General features: G+C 42.0%; 2 protein-coding genes across 6 annotated transcripts in view; one reads left to right on the top strand and one right to left on the bottom strand.

Moving 5' to 3' along the window:
- MCOLN2 (mucolipin TRP cation channel 2) overlaps nt 1–734 on the bottom strand; it is a 72,806-nt gene extending 72,072 nt beyond the window's left edge. Inside the window, exon 1 of one of the 2 annotated variants that reach the window (XM_001107980.3) lies at nt 367–734. In XM_001107980.3, the coding sequence (XP_001107980.2) occupies nt 367–443 (77 nt within the window). In that variant the 5' untranslated portion in view covers nt 444–734. The remainder of the gene's footprint in view (nt 1–366) is intronic. The other variant, XM_077953469.1, reaches the window with a different exon arrangement.
- A 16-nt stretch (nt 735–750) lies between these two features.
- Nucleotides 751–19,773, top strand: part of DNAI3 (dynein axonemal intermediate chain 3) — a 142,214-nt gene continuing 123,191 nt past the window's right edge. For 2 of the 4 annotated variants that reach the window (XM_015144182.3, XM_077953449.1), the window contains exon 1: nt 751–940. The gene's annotated coding sequence lies outside the window, so the exon portion shown is untranslated. The remainder of the gene's footprint in view (nt 941–19,773) is intronic. The other 2 variants (XM_077953440.1, XM_077953453.1) reach the window with 2 other exon arrangements.

Here is a 19,773-nt window from a genome sequence, read left to right as displayed (position 1 = left end):
TCTGTTTGGAGAGCAGGGAACGGGGGAGCCAAGGCCTGTTTGTATTCACACCCTCGGTTCAAATGTGCTGGGGTGGCTGGAGCTTTGACCACGCAGGAGGGGCCCGCTGGCAGCGCCAAGCGGCTGAACTGTGCGCCTTTTCATAAAGGCAGAGAACTGGGGTTAGCCACACTACAACCCTCCCACCTGAGGGAAAGGCCTGTTTGTTCTGGAAGGCACAGCCCAGCCTTATTTAACTAACTGCAAGCAGTTAATATAAGCATTCCCAAGGCAGTAGGCAAGCTCTAGTCTACGGAAGTAAAGCCATCGACTTCAGGAAGATTTCTCTAGTCTAGCATCCTGAAAGATGCAGCCCAGACTCCTCACCTGACGGTTAACCTGAAAACACCTGATCCTCTCTCTGGAATCCTTGCCTGGGGAAAACGATAAGGCTGACGGGCCATGCCTCCTCCTTCAAAACTTTGCAGGGCTCTCGGGATTCATAACAGGAAAAATTGTTCACGGCAGACTCAGTGCGCCGTCGCCGGAACGCGTCCGCTGAAGTTGGAGCCCTGCTAAGCGGGGTCCGCTTCTCTTACGCTTCCTGCCGGCCGCGCGGTGCGCGCAGACCCCGGCCCTAGGGCAAGCGCGAAGGTCGCTGGGTGCGGCTGGCCCTGCTCGGGCGGCTGAAAGGCTGCTCTGTGCTCTCGCCGCAGGATGCGGCGCGTGGCCAGGCGCTCCCGCCCCGCCCCCAAGGGACTGCCCCGCCCCGTCCCGCTCCGCCCCACCCCACCGCCTCCCACCAGGGACCGGAGCTTCCCCACTTGAGGTCCTGGGGCACTTATTCCACGCGTCAGCGGACCAGCCTCCTCGCGCTCCCGGAGAAGGGGGTCGGCGACGCGGAGGCGGGGTGGGGGCCGTAGGGGATGGAGCCAAGGCACGCGCGAGAAGAACCGAGGAAGTAAGTAGTCCCGAAAGGGGGCGGCGGTGGGGCCCCCAGGGAGGCGTGGAGCGCGCCGAGGGGCGCCTGGGGGCACTGACCTGTGGTGCGGCCCCCAGGACAGGCCCGAGAAGCGGTTCCACAGCGGCAGGTCCAGCACCTCCATGCCTGGAGGCATGGCGCCGTCCGGGAGCGGCAGGACGCCGAGCATGGGACGGCTACACCTGTCTGGGCGCGGGCCCGCGGCCCCCACGCTCTCCACCCAAGTGCCCAGCGCTGCAGTGCGGCCCGCTTTGGCTCGGGGTGTCTGCCTGAGAAGCGCCTCACAGAGGGACCCGGGCGGTGGTCGCTGAGGCAAAGTGGCCCACGCACCCCCCACACCGCCCCCGGGCGGCCGCACCTGGCACTCCTGGCCCTGTGGGGCTCCTGCCTTTTTTGGGGGGAGGGGGGAAAGGGTGGGGAGACCGGGTCTCACTTGTCGCCTGAGCTGCGATCACGGCTCACTGCAACCTTGAACTCCTGGACTCAAGTGATCCTCCTGCCTTGGCCTGCCAAAGTGCTAGGATTACAGGTTAAGCCACTATGCCTGGCCCCCTCTTTTCTTCACTCTTTTATGCATTCTTTTCTTGTTTCCACATGCATTCATTTGTCCGTTGCTTTGGTTGTTCCTGTTTTGATGCTTAGGGAAACACTGAGCGTCAAGCCGACCGTCGGGTACTGTGGTGTCTGGGATGACAAAGACATGGCCCTTTCCCTCTAAGACGTCACATTAAACTGACAAGTTCATTCATTCTGGCTTTTCTTTAAAGTGCGCGATCACGAAAGTCTGTGACAAGGGCCATGTTTCTGAGATGTTAGAAAGTGCGATGGGTGCGCAAGGAAGAGGAGAAGCGAGTCGCCCTGCGCCCGCGTCGGGATGAAAGGGAGGGAGCCCGGAGGGAGCGTCAGAGTGGCCCGGCGGGCGCCGAGGGAGGGTGCACGGCCCCAGGGCTGGACTCGCAACCCCAGGGCCCTGCCGCAGCCACCGCTGCTCTTCCCTCTTTGTGCATGAAAGGAAGTCGCCTGTGGGAAACCGAACAGACAATCGGTCGCGGTTCGTGAATCTTAGAGATGAGAGTCGGCAGTACATGACCGAAAGCCGTGTTCGGCTTCTAGTGATGTTGGCTTGATAGTTTGGACGTGGCCGACAGCCTCCTAGAGCTGGTACCCCTTCTTTTCACGAGGTAGCAGCAGCAAAGTCCGCAGTGCCAGGCTCTGTGAGTCTGCAAGCGTTTAAAAGATCTCCGGGTTTAGCTCAGGCAAGTAATATTCTGCCAGGTATTAATTTTAATATGCTTGTCCAGGTAGAAGCAATTGGACAGACTATGTACATAAAAGCATACATAATTGACCCTCTTTTAAGTCACTTTCAAGGGGTTATTAGGCAAAAATGCCTTGGTTTTGAGCCGCTTTCATCGGAGGTGTGCAATCATCCAGCCTGTGAATAGCAACTGCACTCCAGCCTGGGCAACATAGTAAGACCCCAACCTTTTGGCACCAGGGACTGGTGATTTTTTTCCACGGAAGGTGGGGGGTTGAGGGGAGGATGTTTTCGGGATGAAACTGTTGCACCTCAGATCAATAGGCATTAGAGTCTTACAAGGAGCACACAACCTGCAACTTAGATCCCTCACATGCGCAGCTCACAGTAGGGCTTCTGCCCCTTTGTGCCCCTTTGAGAATCTAATGGAAACCGCTGTTCTCTTGCTCAATGCTCACCTCCTGCAGTGCGGCTTGGATATTAGAGGGCCACAGACCTGTACCAGTCTGGAGCCCGGGTTTCGGGGACCCCTGTAGAGGGAGAAATAGTTTCAAAAAGGAGATCTGGGGATCTCAAACATTAATGTGCACATGAGTCACGAGAGCTTTTATTGAAGCAGATTGATTTAGTAGGACCTGAGGTTTTGCACTTCTAGCAAGAAGATGCTACTGCTGCTGCTCCCACTCTGTAAGTAGCCAGGTTCTCAGAAATACTTAATCTGAGTGTGTGCAGGAATTGAGGGGGAGAAGACTGAGTGGAAAATTACTGGAGTCAGATGACTGAAGGATTTATTATAAATATAACACATACTGAAGTTTTCAGCCATCGAATCTAATCGTTCTCAATTAGTAAATTTAATTCTCAGTAGGCATTAAGTTTTTAACTTTCAAAAAGTCAGTTGTTTGTGGTAAAGATCGTGGCTCATTTTTCAGTAGGTAGTAATAGACATTGTTTTGTGCTGTGTTAATTCTTTCAGGCATCTGTGTTCTGTTCTGAATATCATAGCACAAAAAGTTTTGTGCCCTGACTCAAATTTGTAATGACCAGTAACCAAATAACACAAGAATCTTTTGCTCAGCAGTGTTTTATAATATGACATTTTAATTTTACAACCTAAAGGTCTTAAATTTCTCTAGCAGTTTGTCTTCATGTGGACGTTTCACTGATTTAGTGTTAAAAAGGAAATTTTTAGCCGGACGCGGTGGCTCAAGCCTGTAATCCCAGCACTTTGGGAGGCCGAGACGGGCGGATCACGAGGTCAGGAGTTCGAGACCATCCTGGCTAACACGGTGAAACCCCGTCTCTACTAAAAAATACAAAAAACTAGCCGGGCGAGGTGGCGGGCGCCTGTAGTCCCGGCTACTCGGGAGGCTGTGGCAGGAGAATGGCGTAAAAACCCGGGAGGCAGAGCTTGCAGTGAGCTGAGATCTGGCCACTGCACTCCAGCCTGGGCGACACAGCGAGACTCCGTCTCAAAAAAAAAAAAAAAAAAAAAAAAGGAAATTTTTAAAAAGTAGTCTAAAGAAGTGTGAGCTAGGCCGGACACAGTGGCTCGCACCTGTAATACCAGCACTTTGGGAGGCCAAGGAAGGTGGATTGCTGGAGCCCAGGAGTGCAAGACTAGAGTGGGCAACACAGCGAAACCCCGTCTCTACTAAAAATACAAAAATTAGCTCGGCATAGTGGCCCACGCCTGTGGTTCCAGCTGCTTGGGAGGCTTGCCTGAGCCTGGGAGGTCGAGGTTGCAGTGAGCCAAGATTGCGCCACTGCACTCCAGCCTGGGCAACAGAGACCCAGTCTCAGAAAGGAAAAGAAAAAAAGAAAAGAAAAGGAAATGTGAGACAGGCTAGTAGAAATGCAACAATTTTAATTTTCTAGGATGGGCAGACAAAAAATATTTATTGTGAAGAATATGGGGAAGGAGAATATGATAAAATAAGAGAAAAATGATGCTTTTTTTTTTTTTTTTTTTTTTTTTTTTTTACCTACTTTCATGCTTTCCAAAATGTTGCAAGTAGTGTTCTGTATGTTGTAGACATTAATTCCTTGCCAGTTTTAAACATTATAAATATTTTCTTCCAGTTGTCATCTATCTTTTTGTCCATGTGTTCTTCCTTGGATGAAAGTCCTTAATTTTGGTATAGGAAATCAAAATTAAGGATATTAATCCTTATAGCTTGTGCTTTTATGATCTTTTTAAAGAAGTTGTTCTCTACTCTTAATTCATCATTCTTCTGTATTTTCTGTAATAGTTTTATCCTTCATATAAAATTCCATTGTACTTCAACTTTGCATGTGGTGGGAGATATTAATGCACCTCGATTTTTCAACATCAAGTAAGCCAGTTTTCAGCAAGCTATCTTATAATTCAGGGTTGGCTATTTTTTTTTTCTGTAAAGGTCAGATATAAATATGTAGGGTTCGTGGATTGTACTTTCTCCTTTACAACTATTTAACTATCTAGTGTAAACATAATCATACACAGTATGTAAAGAAGAGAGTGGCTGTGTTCCATGTATTATGAAATATTTATTCTTCTTTTAATTTTTTTTAAATAGACTATTTTTAGATCAGTTTTAGGCTTATTGCAAAATTTTACAGAAAGTACAAAGTTCCTATATATTCCCTGCTTCCACATACGCATAGCCTCTCCCACACTATTAAAATCCTACACCAGAGTAGTACATTTGTTATAATTGACGAATATGCATTGACAAATCATCACTCAAAGTCCATACTTTAGGGTTCACTCTTGTGTGCAGGCTGTAAGTTTTGACAAATGTATAATGACACATATCTACCACCAGAGTATCATACAGAATAGTTTCACTGCCTGCTGTGGGCTGAATGTTTGTCCCCACTTTACCAATCCCCCTCCCCCACCAAAATGTATATGTTGCAACCTAAATCCCTAATGTGATGATATTTGGGGATGGGGCGTTTAGGAGGTAATTAGGTCTTGAGGGTCGAGTCCTCATGAATGCAATTAGTGCCCTAGCACCCATATAAGAAAAGACAGGAGAGAGATGATCTCTCTCTCTCCACCATATGAGGATATAACGAGAAGATGGCTGTCTGCAAACCAGGAAGAGCACCCTCACCAGACACGAGGTGTGCTAGCGCCTTGATCTTGGATTCTGTCGCCTCTAGAACTATGAGAAATCAATTTCTGTTGTTTAAGCCGCCCTGGCTGTAGTATTCTGTAATAGCAGCCCAAACTGATGAAAACACTACCTAATCCTTTGTGCTCCATCTATCCATCCCTCCCTCCAACCCCTGGCAACCACTCATCTTTTTACTTTCACAATAGTTTTTCCTTTTCAGATAGTTGGAATCATACAGTATATAGCCTTTTCATATTGGCTTTTTTTTTCATTTAAGCATTTGGCATTTTTGCATTTAAGCTTCTTCTTTGTCTTCATGTGGCTTGATAGGTCAATTCTTTTTAGCACTGAATAATGTTCCATTGAATGAATATATCACAGTGTATTTGTTCATTCACCTATGAAAGGACATTTGGTTTTTTCCAAGTTTTGGCAATTATAAATAAAGCTATTTTCAACATCTGTGTGCAGATTTTTGTGTACCTTTTTTTAAATACCACGGAGTACAATAGCTGGATTGTCTGGTAAAAGTATAGCTTTGTAAGAAACTGCCTATCTTCCACAGTGGCTGTATTATTTTACATTTGCACCAGCAATGAATGAGAGTTCCTATTGCTCCACATACTTGCCAGTATTCGGAATTTTCAGTGTTACAAGTTTTGGCCATTCTAATAGGTGTGTAGTGGTATCTTGTTTTAATTTGCAATTCCCTAATGACATATGATGTTGAGTATGTTTTCATATACTTGTTTTTCATCTGTACGTCTTCTTTACTGAGGTATCTCTTCAGGTCTTTTGCTTATTTTTTAATGGGGCTGTTTATTTTCTTATTGTTGAGTTTTAAGGGTTCTTTAGGCTGGGCCTGGTGGCTCATGCCGGTAATCTCAACACCTTGGGAGGTTGAGATGGGAGGATCGCTTGAGGCCAGGAGTTCAACACCAGCCTGAGCAACAAAGAGAGATCCTGTCTCTATGAAAGAAATTTTCTTTTAATTATCTGGGTTTGGTGGTACGCACCTGTGGTCCTAGCTACTCGGGAGGCTGAGGCGGGAGGATTGCTTGAACCTAGGAGTTCAAGGCTGCAGTCCAGTGTGAGCAATAGAACAAAACCTCATCTCAACAAGAAAGATATATGAGTTCTTTATATATTTTGAATAACAATCCTTTTTTTAGCTATGTCTTTTGCAAGTATTTTGCTCCTTGTCTGCAGCTTTTCTTCTCTTTCTCTTGATGATATCTTTTACAGAGTAGAAGTTTTTAATTATAATGAAGACCAATTTATCAATTATTTATTTCATGGATCATGCTTTCAGTGTTGTGTTTAAAAAGTCAGGCTCCAGGAAAAAAAAATGGCAGATAGGAGGCAGGACTAACTTGCAGCTCCCACTCAGATGAACATAACAGCATGTGGAGACTGACATCATGAGCTTTTGCTTCAAGAACTACCACAGGAACATATCAGGAACACTGAAAGGATTCACAGACCCTTTGAAAAAGTGGCTTGTGGCTGCAAACTCTGTGAGACAGCTGAAAAATGGTGAGTGCCCAAAGTGTGAATGGGGAAAGTCTACCTCCGAACACACATCCTCACTGGTGAACCTGAAAATCCAGATCATGGGAGAAGGATTTAACCTTACCTAGAACTAAAATGAATTTAGACAACTGAGCAAAATATAAAAGTAGAAGCCGCGGTGGGAAGAGCCCTCTAGGTGCTCCCAGTCACCAGGGAAGCCATTTCTGACTTTATCTCACTGGGGTCCTTGGGGAGGGCTGCCAATGGAATTGGGGAAGGACCACAGGGAGAAGGAAACTTCCAGTTGAGCTTTGTAATAATTTTGACCAAGTGTGAATTTTCCTGGGCAGAATCCAGGGGAGGGAGATGGACAGAAAGTACAGATAGGACCACAGAAGCAGTGGCAGGCTGTGAGGGGTGGGGCCTGAAAGCCCTGCTGGCTTTCTCAGTGGGGAGGCTTGTAGCCTGGGGCAATTAGTGCCCTAGCACCCATATAAGAAAAGACTGGAGAAAGCATTTGAGAAAACCAGTGCACTAAACAAAACTACAACCAAGGACCCTCACAGAGTCCGCTTCACTCATATACTACCTCTACTGGAGCAGGTGCTGGTATCCATGGCTGAGAGACCTGAAGACAGATCACATCACAGGACTCTGCAGACACTCCCCAGTACCAGCCCGGAACCCAAGCTCCATTAGGTGGCTAGACCCACAACAGCAAAAACAATCACTGTCCAGCTCTCAGGAAGCCCCATCCCTAGAGGAAGGGGGAGAGTACTACATCAAGGGATCACCCCATGGGACAAAATAATCTGAACAGCAGCCCTTGAGCCCCAGATCTTTCTTCTGACATAGTCTACCCAAATGAGAAGGAACCAGAAAAACAATTCTGGTAATATGACAAAGCAAGGTTCTTCAACACTCTCAAAATATCACACTAGCTCACCAGCAATGGATCCAAACCAAGAAGAAATCTCTGAATTTCCAGAGAAAAAATTCAGAAGGTCCGTTGTTAAGCTACTCAAGGAAGCACCAGAAAAAGGTGAAAACCAACTTAAAGAAATTTAAACAATCGTACAGAGTATGGACAAAAAAATCTCCAGAAAAAATAACACAAATAAAAAACAATTACAACTTCTGGAAATGAAAGACAGACTTAGAGAAATGCAAGCTACACTGGAAAGTTTCAACAATAGAATCAAATACGTAGAAGAAGGAACTCCAGAGGTTGAAAACAAGGCTTTCAAATTCACCCAATCTGACAAAGACAAAGAAAAAAGAAATAAAAAATGAACAAAGCCTCCAAGAAGTTTGGGATTGTGTTAAACAACCAAACCTAAGAATAATTGGTGTTCCTGAGAAAGAAGAGAAATCTAAAAGTTTGGAAAACTTATTTGAGGCAGTAATTAAGGGAAACCTTCCTGGCCTTGCTAGAGATCTAGACATCCAAACACAAGAAGCTCAAAGAACACCCGAGAAATTCATCACAAAAAGATCATCAACTAGGCACATAGTCATCAGGTTATTGAAAGCCAGGATGAAGGAAAGAATCTTAAGAGCTGTGAGACAAAAGCATCAAGTAACCTATAAAAAAAAACCTATTAGATTAACCCCAGATTTCTCAGCAGAAACCCTACAAGTTAGAAGGGATTGGGGTCCTATCTTTAGCCTCCTCAAACAAAACAATTATCAGCCAAGAATTTTGTATCCAGCAAAACTAAGCTTCATAAATGAAGGAAACATAAAGTATTTATCAGACAAACAAATGCTGAGAGAATTAACCACTACCAAGACAGCACTACAAGAACTGCTAAAAGAAGTTCTAAATCTTAAAACAAAACCTCAGAATACACCAAAATAGAATCTCCTTAAAGCATAAATCTCAAAAGACATATAAAACAATAACAATGAAAAAAGGTATATGGGCAACAACTAGCACGATGAATAGAATAGTACCTCACATTTCAATAATGTTGAATGTAAATGGCCTAACTGCTCCACTTAAAAGATACAGAATGGCTGAATGGATAAGAATTCACCAACCAAGTATCTGCTGTCATCAAGAGATTCACCTAACACATAAGGACTCATGTAAACTTAAGATAAAGGGGTAGAAAGATACATCATGCAAATGGACACCAAAAGTAAGCAGGACTAGGTATTCTTATATCAGACAAAACAGACTTTAAAGCAACAACACTTAAAAAAGAGTGACATTATATAATGATAAAAAGTCTAGTCCAACAGGAAAATATCACAATCCTAAATATGTATGTACCTAACGCTGGAGCTCCCAAATTTATGAAACAATTACTATTGGACCTAAGAAATGAGATAGACAGCAACACAATAATAGTGTGGGACTTCAATATTCCACTGACAGCACTAGACAGGTCATTAAGACAGAAAGCCAACAAAGAAACAATGGATGTAAACTATACCCTAGAACAAATGGACTTAACAGATATTACAAAACATTCTACCCAACAATTGCAGAATATACATTTTCATCAGCATATAGAATATTCTCCAAGATAGATCATATGATAGACCACAAAACAAGTCTCAATAAATTTAAGAAAATAAAAATTATATCAAGTACCTTCTCAGACCACATTGGAATAAAATTGGAAATCAACTTCAAAAGGAACTCACAAAACCATGCAAATACATGGAAATTCAATAATCTGTGCCTGCATGATTGTTGGGTTGAAATCAAGATGGAAATTAAAAAAATATTTGAACTGAGCAATAATGGTAACACAACCTATCAAAACCTCTGGGATACAGCAAAAGCAGTGCTAAGAGGAAAGTTCATAGCATTAAATGCGTACATTAAGAAGTCTGAAAAAGCACAAATAGACAATCTAAAGTCTCACCTCAAGGAAGTAGAGAAACAAGAACAAACCAAACCCAAACCCACCAGAGGAAAGGAAATAGCAAAGATCAGAGCAGAACTAAATGAAATTGAAACAAAAAAAATACAAAAGGTAAATGAAACAAAAAGCTGATTCTTTCAAAAGATAAAATTGATAGACCATTAATGAGATTAACCAAGAAAAGAAGAGAGAAGATTCAAATAAGCTCAATTAGAAATGAAATGGAAGATATTACAACTGATACCACAGAAATACAAAAGATCATTCAAGGCTACTATGAACACATTTATGTGCACAAACTAGAAAACCTAGAGGAGATGGATCAATTCCTGGAAATATACAACCCTCCTAGAAGGGCCAGGCACAGTGGCTCACGCCTGTAATCCCAGCACTTTGAGAGGCCAATGTGGGTGGATCACTTGAGGTCAGGAGTTCAAGACAAGCCTGACCAACATGGTGAAATCTCATCTCTACTAAAAATACAAAAATTAGCTGGGCATCATGGTGTGCACCTGTAATCCTAGCTACTCAGGAGACTGAGGCAGGAGAACCACTTGAACCCAGGAGGCAGAGGTTGCCGTGAGCCGAGATCGCGCCACTGCACTCCAGCCTGGGCAACAGAGTGAGACTCTGTCTCAAAAAAAAAAAAAAAAAATATATATATATATATAAAAAATATATATATGTGTGTATGTGTATATATATGCACACGCATGTGTATTATACAGATATACATATACATATGCATACATATATGTATATATACATATATACGTGTGTGTGTATATACGTATACATATACACACACATATACACACACAAAACCATCCTAGATTAAACCAGGAAGAAATAGAAACTCCGAAAAGACCAATAACAGACAGCAAGATTGAAATGGTAAATTTAAAATTGCCAACAAAAAAAAGTCAAGGACCAGATGGATTCACCGCTGAATTCTATCAGATATTCGAAGAATTGGTATCAATCTTATTTAAACTATTTCAAAAAATACAGAGAGGAAATCCTCCCTAATTATTCTATGAAGCCAGTATCATCCTAATACCAAAATGAAGAAAGGACATACCAAGAAAAGGAAACTACAGACCAGTATCCCTGATGAACATAGATGCAAAAATTCTCAAAATACTAACTAACTGAATACAGCAGTGTATTAGTCCATTTTCACACTGCTGATAAACACATAACCGAGCTGGGAAATTTACAAAAGCATAAGGTTTAATGCGCTTACAATTCCATGTGGCTGGGGAAGCCTCACAATCATGGCAGAAGGCAAGGAGGAGCAAGTCATATCTTACATGGATGGCAGCAGGAAAAGAGAGAGCTTCTGTAGGGAAACTCTCCATTATAAAACCATCAGATCTAGTGAGACTTATTCACTATCATGAGAAGAGCATGGGAAAGGCCTGCCCCATGATTCAACTATCCCCCACCAGGACCCTCCCACAACACCTGGGAATTCAAGATGAGATTTGGGTGGGGACACAGCCAAACCATATCATTCCACCCATGGTCCCTCGCAAATCTCATGTCCTCACATTTCAAAACCAGTCATGCCTTCCCAACAGTCCCCTAAAGTCTTAACTCATTTCAGCATTTATTCAAAAGTCCAAAGTCCGAAGTCTCATCTGAGACAAGGCAAGTCCTTTTCACCTATAAGCCTGTAAAATCAAAGGCAAAGTAGATACTTCCTAGATATGGTGGGGTTACAGGCATTGGGTAAATACAGCTATTCCAAATGGGAGAAATTGGCCAAAACAAAGGGGCTACAGGCCCCATGCAAGTCCAGGGGGCAGTCAAATCTTAAAGCTCCAAAATGATCTGCTCTGACTCCATGTCTCACATCCAGGTTATACTGATGCAAGAGATGGGTTCCCATGGTCTTGGGCAGCTCTGCCCCTGTGGCTTTGCAGGGTACAGCCTCCCTCCCAGCTTCTTTCACAAGCTGACATCGAGTGTCTGTGGCTTTTCCAGGTACATGGTGCAAGCTGTCAGTGGATCTAGCATTCTGGAGTCTGGAGGATGATGGTCCTCTTCTCACAGCTCCATTAGGAGGTGCCCCAGTAGGGATTCTGTGTGGGGGCTCGGATGCCACACTTCCCTTCCACACTGCCCTCATGGAGATTCTCCATGAGGGCCCCACCCTGGCAGCAAACTTCTACCTGGGCATCCAGGCATTTCCATACATCCTCTAAAATCTAGACGGAGGTTCCCAAGCCTCAGTTCTTAACTTCTGTGCACCTGCAGGCTGAATATCATGTGGAAGCCGCCAAGACTTGCGGCTTCCACCCTCTGAAGCAACAGCCCGAGCTCTATGTTGGCCCCTTTAAGCCACACTAGAGCAGCTGGGATATAGGACACCAAGTCCCTAGACTGCACACAGCAGAGGAACCCTGGGCCCAGCCCACGAAACCACTTTTTCCTCCTAGATCTCTGGGCCTGTAATGGGAGGGGCTGCCTCAAAGGCCTCTGACTTGCCCTGGAGACATTTTCCCCATTGTCCTGGGGATTGACATTTGACTCCTTGTTACTTATTCAAATTTCTGAAGCCAGCTTGAATTTCTTCTCAGAAAATGGGACTTTCTTCTCTATCACATTGTCAGGCTGCACATTTTCCAAACTTTTATGCTCTGTTTCCCTATAAAAACTGAATGCCTTTAACAGCACCCAGGTCACTCTTGAATGTTTTGCTGCTTAGAAATTCCTTCCACTGGATACCCTACATAATCTCTCTCAAGTTCAAAGTTTCACAAACCTCTAGTGCAGGGGCAAAATGCCACCGGTTTCTTTGCTAAAACATAACAAGAGTCACCTTTACTCCAGTTCCCAACAAGTTCGTCATCTCCCTCTGAGATCACCTCAGCCAGGATTTCATTGTCCATATTTATCAGCATTTTGGTCAAAACCATTCAACAAGTCTCTAGGAAGTTCCAAACTGTCCCATATTTTCCTGTCTTCTTCTCAGCCCCCCAAACTCTTCCAGCCTCTGCCAGTTATCCAGTTCCAAAGTTGCTTCCACATTTTCTGGTATCTGTTCATCGGTGTCCCACTCTACTGGTACCAATTTACTGTATTAGTCTGTTTTCATGCTGCTGACAAAGACATAACTAAGACTGGGCAATTTACAAAAGGAAGAGGTTTAATGGGCCAGGCATGGTGGCTCATGCCTGTAATTCCAACACTTTTGGAGGCCAAGGCAGGCAGATCACCTGAGGTTAGGAGTTTTAGACCAGCCTGGCCAACATGGTGAAACCCCGTCTTTACTAAAAAGAAAAAATACAAAAAATTAGCCAGGCATAGTGGTGGGTGCCTGTAACCCCAGCTACTTGGGAGGCTGAAGCAGGAGAATCACTTGAACCCGGGAGGCAGAGGTTGTGGTGAGCCAAGATCACTGCATTCCAGACTGGGTGACAAGAGTGAAACTCTGTCTCAAAAAAAAAAAAAAAAAAAAAAAAGTGGTTTAACGGACTTACAGTTACATGTGGCTGGGGAAGCTTCACAATCACGGCGGAAGGCAAGGAGGAGGAAGTCCCATCTTACATGGATGGCAGCAGGCACAGAGACAGCTTGTGCAGGGAAACTTCCCCTTATAAAGCTATCAGATCTCATGAGACTTACTCACTATAACCAGAACAGCATGGAAAAGACCTGCCCCCATGATTCAACTACCCCCAACCAGGTCCCTTCCACAACACGTGGGAATTCAAGATGAGATTTGGTTGGGGACACAGCTAAACCATATCAAATAGCATATCAAAAAGTAATCCACCATAATCAAGTGGGTTTCATACCAGGGATGCAGAGATGGTTTAACATAAGCAAGTCAATAAATGTGATACACCACATAAACAGAATTAAAAACAAAAATCAAATGATCATCTCAATAGATAAAGAAAAAGCATTTGACAAAATCCAGCATCCCTTTAGGATTAAAACCCTCAGCAGAATCAGCATAGAAGGGACAAACCTTAAGGTAATAAAAGCCATGTATGACAAATCCACAGCCAACGTTATACTGAATGGGGAAAGTTGACAGAACTGGAGCAAGACAAGGATGCCCACTTTCAACACTTCTATTCAACATAGTTCTGGAATTCCTAGCCAGAGCAATCAGACAAGAGAAAGAAATAAAAGGGCATCCAAATTGGCAAAGAGGAAGTCAAACTGTCACTGTTCACTGATGATATGATCATATACTTAGAAAACCCTAAAGACTCATCGAAAAAGCTCCTAGATCTAATAAATGAATTCATTAAAATTTCAGGATACAAAATCAATGTGCACAAATCAATAACACTGCTATACACAGTGACCAAGCTGAGAATCAAATAAAGAACTCAACCCCTTTTACAATAGCTGCAAAAAATTTTTAAAAGTTAGGAATATACTTAACCAAGGAGGTGAAAGACCTCTACAAGGAAAACTACAAAACACTGCTAAAAGAAATCATAGATGACACAAACAAATGGAAACACATCCCATGCTCATGGATGGGTAGAATCAATATTGTGAAAATGACCATACTGCCAAAAGCAATCTAAAGATTCAATGTTATTCCTGTCAAAATACCACCATTATTCTTTACAGAACTAGAAAAAAATCCTAAAATTAATATGGAACCAAAAAAGATCCTACATAGCCAAAGCAAGACTAAGCAAAAAGAACAAATCTGGAAGCATCTTATTACCCAACTTCAAACTCTACTCTAAGGCTACAGTCATCTAAACTACATGATACTGATATAAAAATAGGTACATAGACTGATGGAACAGAATAGAAAACCCAGAAATAAAGCCAAATAGTTATAGCCAGCTGATCTTCAACAAAGGAAACAAAACCAGAAAGTGAGGAAAGGATACTCTGTTCAACAAATGGTGCTGGCATAATTGGCAAGCCACATGTAGAAGAATGAAACTGGATTCTCTTCTCTCACCTTATATAAAAATCAACTCAAGGTGGGTCAAAGGCTTAAATCTAAGACTTGAAACCGTAAAAATTATAGAAGATAACATTGGAAAAATGCTTCTAGACATTGGCTTAGGCAAAGACTTCATGACCAAGAACCCAAAACAAAAGCAACAGAAACAAAGATAAATGGATGGGACTTAAGTAAACTAAAAAGCTTCTACACAGTGAAAGAAACAATCAGCAGAGCAAACAGACAACCCACAGAGTGGGAGAAAATCTTTGCAAGCTGTGCATCTGACAAAGGACTAATACCCAGACTCTACAAGAAACTCAGACAGATCAGTAAGAAAACAAATAATCCTATCAAAAATTGAGCTGAGGACATGACTAGACAATTCTCAAAAGAATTGAGAACAAATGGCCAACAAACATATGAAAAAATGCTCAACATCACAAATTATTAGGGAAATACAAATCAAAACCACAATGCGATACCAACTTACTCCTGCAAAAATGGCCATAATCAAAAAATAATAGATGTTGACGTGGATTTGGTGAAAAGGGAACACTTTTACACTGCTGGTGGGAATGTAAACTAGTACAACCACTATGGGAAAACAGTATGGGAATTCCTTTTTTTTTTTCTTTTCTTTTCTGAGACAGGATTTTGCTTTGTCACCCAGGCTGCAGTGTAGTAGAGTGATCTCAGCTCACTGCAACCTCTGCCTCACGGTTTCAAGCTATTCCTCCACCTCAGCCTCCCAGGTAGCTGGAATTACAGGCACATGCCACCACGTCCGGCTAATTTTTTTTTGTTTTGTATTTTTAGTAGAGATGGGGTTTCCGCCATTTTGACAAGGCTGGTCTTGAACTCCTGACCTCAAGTGATCCACCCACCTCAGCTTCCCAAAGTGTGTGAGCCACCACGCCCAGTCCGAATTCCTTAAAGAACTAAAAGCAGATCTGCCATTTGATTCAGCAATCCCATTACTGGGTATCTAACCAGAGGAAAAGTCATTATACGAAAAAGGCACTTGTACATGGATGTTTATAGCAGAACAATTCACAATTGCAAAAATATGGAACCAGCTGAAATGCCCATCAATCAATGAGTGAATAAAAAAATGTGATCTATATACAATAGAATACTACTCGGCCATAAAAAGGAAAGAAATAATGGCATTTACAGCCACCTGGATGGCGTTGGAGACCATTATTCTAAATGAAGTAACTCAGGAATGGAAAACAAAATGTCATATGTTCTCTCTAATAAGTGGGAGCTAAGCTGTGAGGGCACAAAGGCATAAGAATGATACAATGGATTTGGGGACTCAGGAAGATGGGTGGGAGGTGGTGAGGGATGAAAGACTACACGTTGGGTAGAGTGCACACTGCTCGAGTGGTGGGTGCACCCAATCTCAGAAATCACCACTAAAGAAAGTATCCATGTAACCAAACACTATCTGTTCCCCAGAAAGCTATTGAAATATTAAAAGGTGGAAAAAAAAGAAATATTCAAATAGTGGCTTGAATAAACTCTTTTTAAGAACAACAACAACAAAAAAAGGTGGCTGGCACAGTGGCTCACGCCTGTAATCCTAGCACTTTGGGAGGCTGAGGCGGGCGGATCACGAGGTCAGGAGATCGAGACCATCCTGACTAACACGGTGAAACCCCGTCTCTATTAAAAATACAAAAAATTAGCCGGACGTGGTGGCGGGCGCCTGTAGTCCCAGCTACTCGGGAGGCTGAGGAAGGAGAATGGTGTGAACCCTGGAGGTGGAGCTTGCAGTGAGCCGAGATCGTGCCACTGCACTCCAGCCTGGGTGACAGAGCAAGACTCTGTCCCCCACCCCCCCCAAAAAAAAAGAAAAGAAAAAGAAAAAAAAACATAATTGCCAAACCCAAGGTCATATAGATTTCCTCCTGTGTTATTATCTAGGAGTTTTTACTTTTCCCCTTTCATTTACATCTATGATTTATTTTGACCTAATATTTGTAAAGGGTGAAAGGTCTGTGTCTAGGTTCGTGATTTTTTACATGTGGATGTCCAGTTATTAACATACCATTTGTTAAAGAGACTATCTTCTCCATTTTATTATCTTTACTCCTTTGTCAAAGATCAGGTGACTATATTAATGTGGATATATTTCTGGGCTCTCTATTCTTTTTTTAAAAACAGGTTCTCACTCTGATGCCCAGGCTGGAGGCTGGAGTGCAGTGGCATGACCTCGACTCACTGCAGCCTGGAACTCCTGGGCTCAAGCAACCTTCCCATGTCAGCCTCTCAAGTAGCTGGGACTACAGGCACACACCACCACACCCAGCTAATTTTTGTATTTTTTATAGAGACAAGGTTTCGCCATGTAGCCCAGACTGTTCTTAAACTCCTGGGCTCAAAGCAATCCACCCACCTTGGCATCCCAAAGTGTTAGGATTACAGGCGTGGGCCACCGCCCTGGCCCCTGGGCTCTCTATTCTGTTGCATTTATCTTATCTATTCTTTCACCAGTACCTTGATTATTGTAGTTTTTTGGTTTTTGTTTTTAATTTTTTATTTATTTTTTTTTTGAGACGGAGTTTCGCTCTTGTCACCTAAACTGGAGAGCAATGGCATGATCTCAGCTCACTGCAACCTCTACCTCCCAGGTTCAAGTGATTCTCCTGCCTCACCCTCCCAAGTAGCTGGGATTACAAGCACCTGCCACCATGCCCAGTTAATTTTTTTCTATTTTTAGTAGAGACAGGGTTTCACCATGTTGGCCAGGTTGGTTTCAAACTCCTGACCTCAGGTGATCCACCCGCCTTGGCCTCCCAAAGTGCTGGGATTACAGACGTGAGCCATTGTGCTCAGCCGATTACTGTAGTTTACTAGTAAGTCTTCACATCAGGCCGTGTTTTTGTTTGTTTGTTTTGTTTTGTTCCTCTCCTTCAAAATTGTGTTGTCTATTCTGGGTCTTTTGACTCTCCATATAAACTTTAAAATCAGTTGTTTGATATTCACAAAATAACTCCCTTGCATCTTAATTGGGGTCGTGTTGATTTATAGATCAAGTTAGGAAGAACTGACATCTTGACAATATTGAGCCTTCTTATTCATAAACATGAAATATCTCTCCACCTATTTAGTTCTTTGATTTCTTTCATCAGAGTTTTACAATTTTCTTCATATAGAACTTCTACATAATGTTAGATTTATAGCCAAGTGTTTCATTTTGGGGGATACTTCTACAAATGGTATTGTGTTTTTAATTTAAAATTCTAATTGTTCATTGCTGATATATAAGAAAGTGATTGACTTTTGTATATTAACCTTGTATCCTACAATCTTGTTATAATTACTTATTAGTTCCAGGAGATTTTTTTAATTCTCTCAGATTTCCTACATAGATAATCATGTCATCTCAAAGACAGTTTTATTTCTTCTTTCCCAATGTGAATACCTTTTATTTCCTTTTCGTATTTTATTGCATTAGCTAGAACTTCTAGTATGATGTTGAAAAAGAGTGTTAAGAGGGGACATCCTTGCCTTGTCGCTGGTCTTAGCATGAAAACTTCTTAAGTTTCTCACCATTAAGTGTGATGTTAACCCTAGTTATTTTTTGTAGATGTTCTTTATGAAGTTGAAGATGTTCCCCCTTTTTCCTAGTTTGCTGAGGGCTTTGTCATGAAATGGATGTTCGATTTTTTTAAAATGCTTTTTGTGTATGTGTTGACATGATCATGATATATTTTCTTCAGCCTGTTGATGTGATGGATTACATTAATTGAGGTTTGAATGTTGAATCAGCCTTGCTACCTAGAATAAATCCCACTTGCTTATAGTATATAATTTTTTCATACATTGTTGAATTTGATTTGCTAATATTTTTGTTGAGGATTTTTGCATCTATGTTCATAAGAGATGTTGTTCTTTAGTTTTCTTTTCTTATAATATCTCTCTGGTTTGATATTATGTTAATGCTGGTCTCACAGAATGAATTAGGATGTATTCTAATTCTGTCTTCTGGAAGAAATGATACAGAATTGGTATAATTTGTTCCTTAAATGTTTAGTAGAATTCACCAGTAAAACCATCTGGGCCCAGTGCTTTCTGTTTTGGAGGGTTATTCATTATTGATTCCATTTCTTTACTAGAGTCTTATTCATATTGTTTGTTTATTCTTGTGTTAGTTTTGTCAGTTGGCAATTGTGTCTTTGAAGGAATTGGTCCATATCATCCACGTTTTCAAATTTGCAGGCATAGATTTGTTCATAATATTCTTTTATTATCCATTGAATGGCCTGTGGGATAGGTAGTGATGCTCCCTCTTTCATGTCTAGTATTAGTCATTTGCATCTTCCCTGTTTTTTCTTAGTTAGCTTGGCTATAGGCTTACTGATTTTATCTGTCTTTTCAAAGAACCAGCTTTTGGTTTTGTTGATTTTCTCCACTGATTTCCTGTTTTCAACTTCATTAATTTCTGCTATAATTTTTATTTTTTTCTACTTCCTTTGGATTTAACTTGCTCTTTGTCCATTTTCTAAAGTAGAAGCTTAGGAGATTGATTTTTACATCTTTCCTCTTTTCTAATATATGCATTCAATGCTATAAATTTTCCTCTAGGCACTGCTTTTACTGTTTTCCACAATTCTTTACCATTTTTGTTTGAGTTTGTATTTCGTTCAAAATAATTTGTAATTTCTCAAGATTTCTTTCTTTTTTTTGAGACAAGGTCTCACTCTGTTGCCCAGGCTGGAGTGCAGTGGCACAATCGTGGCTTACTGCAGCCTCGACTTCCTGGGCTCAAGTGATCCTCCTGCCTCAGCCTCTGGATATTTCTTCTTTGACCCATGTGTTATTTAGATTCTATTAGACTTTCTATGTAGATCATAATATCTGCAAATAATGAGTTTTACCTTTTTTGTTCTAATCCATACACCTATTTGTATGTATTAATTTGAAAATAGTGTGGTGGGATAAAAAAGTTAAAACTCAATATGTATTAGATAATTTAAAACTTTATTGAGTGAAAAAAGAAAATGGCACCTGAATTGTTTAAAAAAATGTAGCATCAGGAAAATCAATGTCTGCACAAAACTGAGTTTTACAGACACAAATACTAAAATATCCACATTGATATCTATAAACCCATT

The sequence above is a fragment of the Macaca mulatta genome, chromosome 1 (assembly GCF_049350105.2).
Source record: "Macaca mulatta isolate MMU2019108-1 chromosome 1, T2T-MMU8v2.0, whole genome shotgun sequence".
NCBI classification, from domain to species: Eukaryota; Metazoa; Chordata; class Mammalia; order Primates; family Cercopithecidae; genus Macaca; species Macaca mulatta.
The sequence above is the reverse complement of the archived record's forward strand: the minus strand, read 5'-3'. Positions and strand labels throughout refer to the sequence as shown.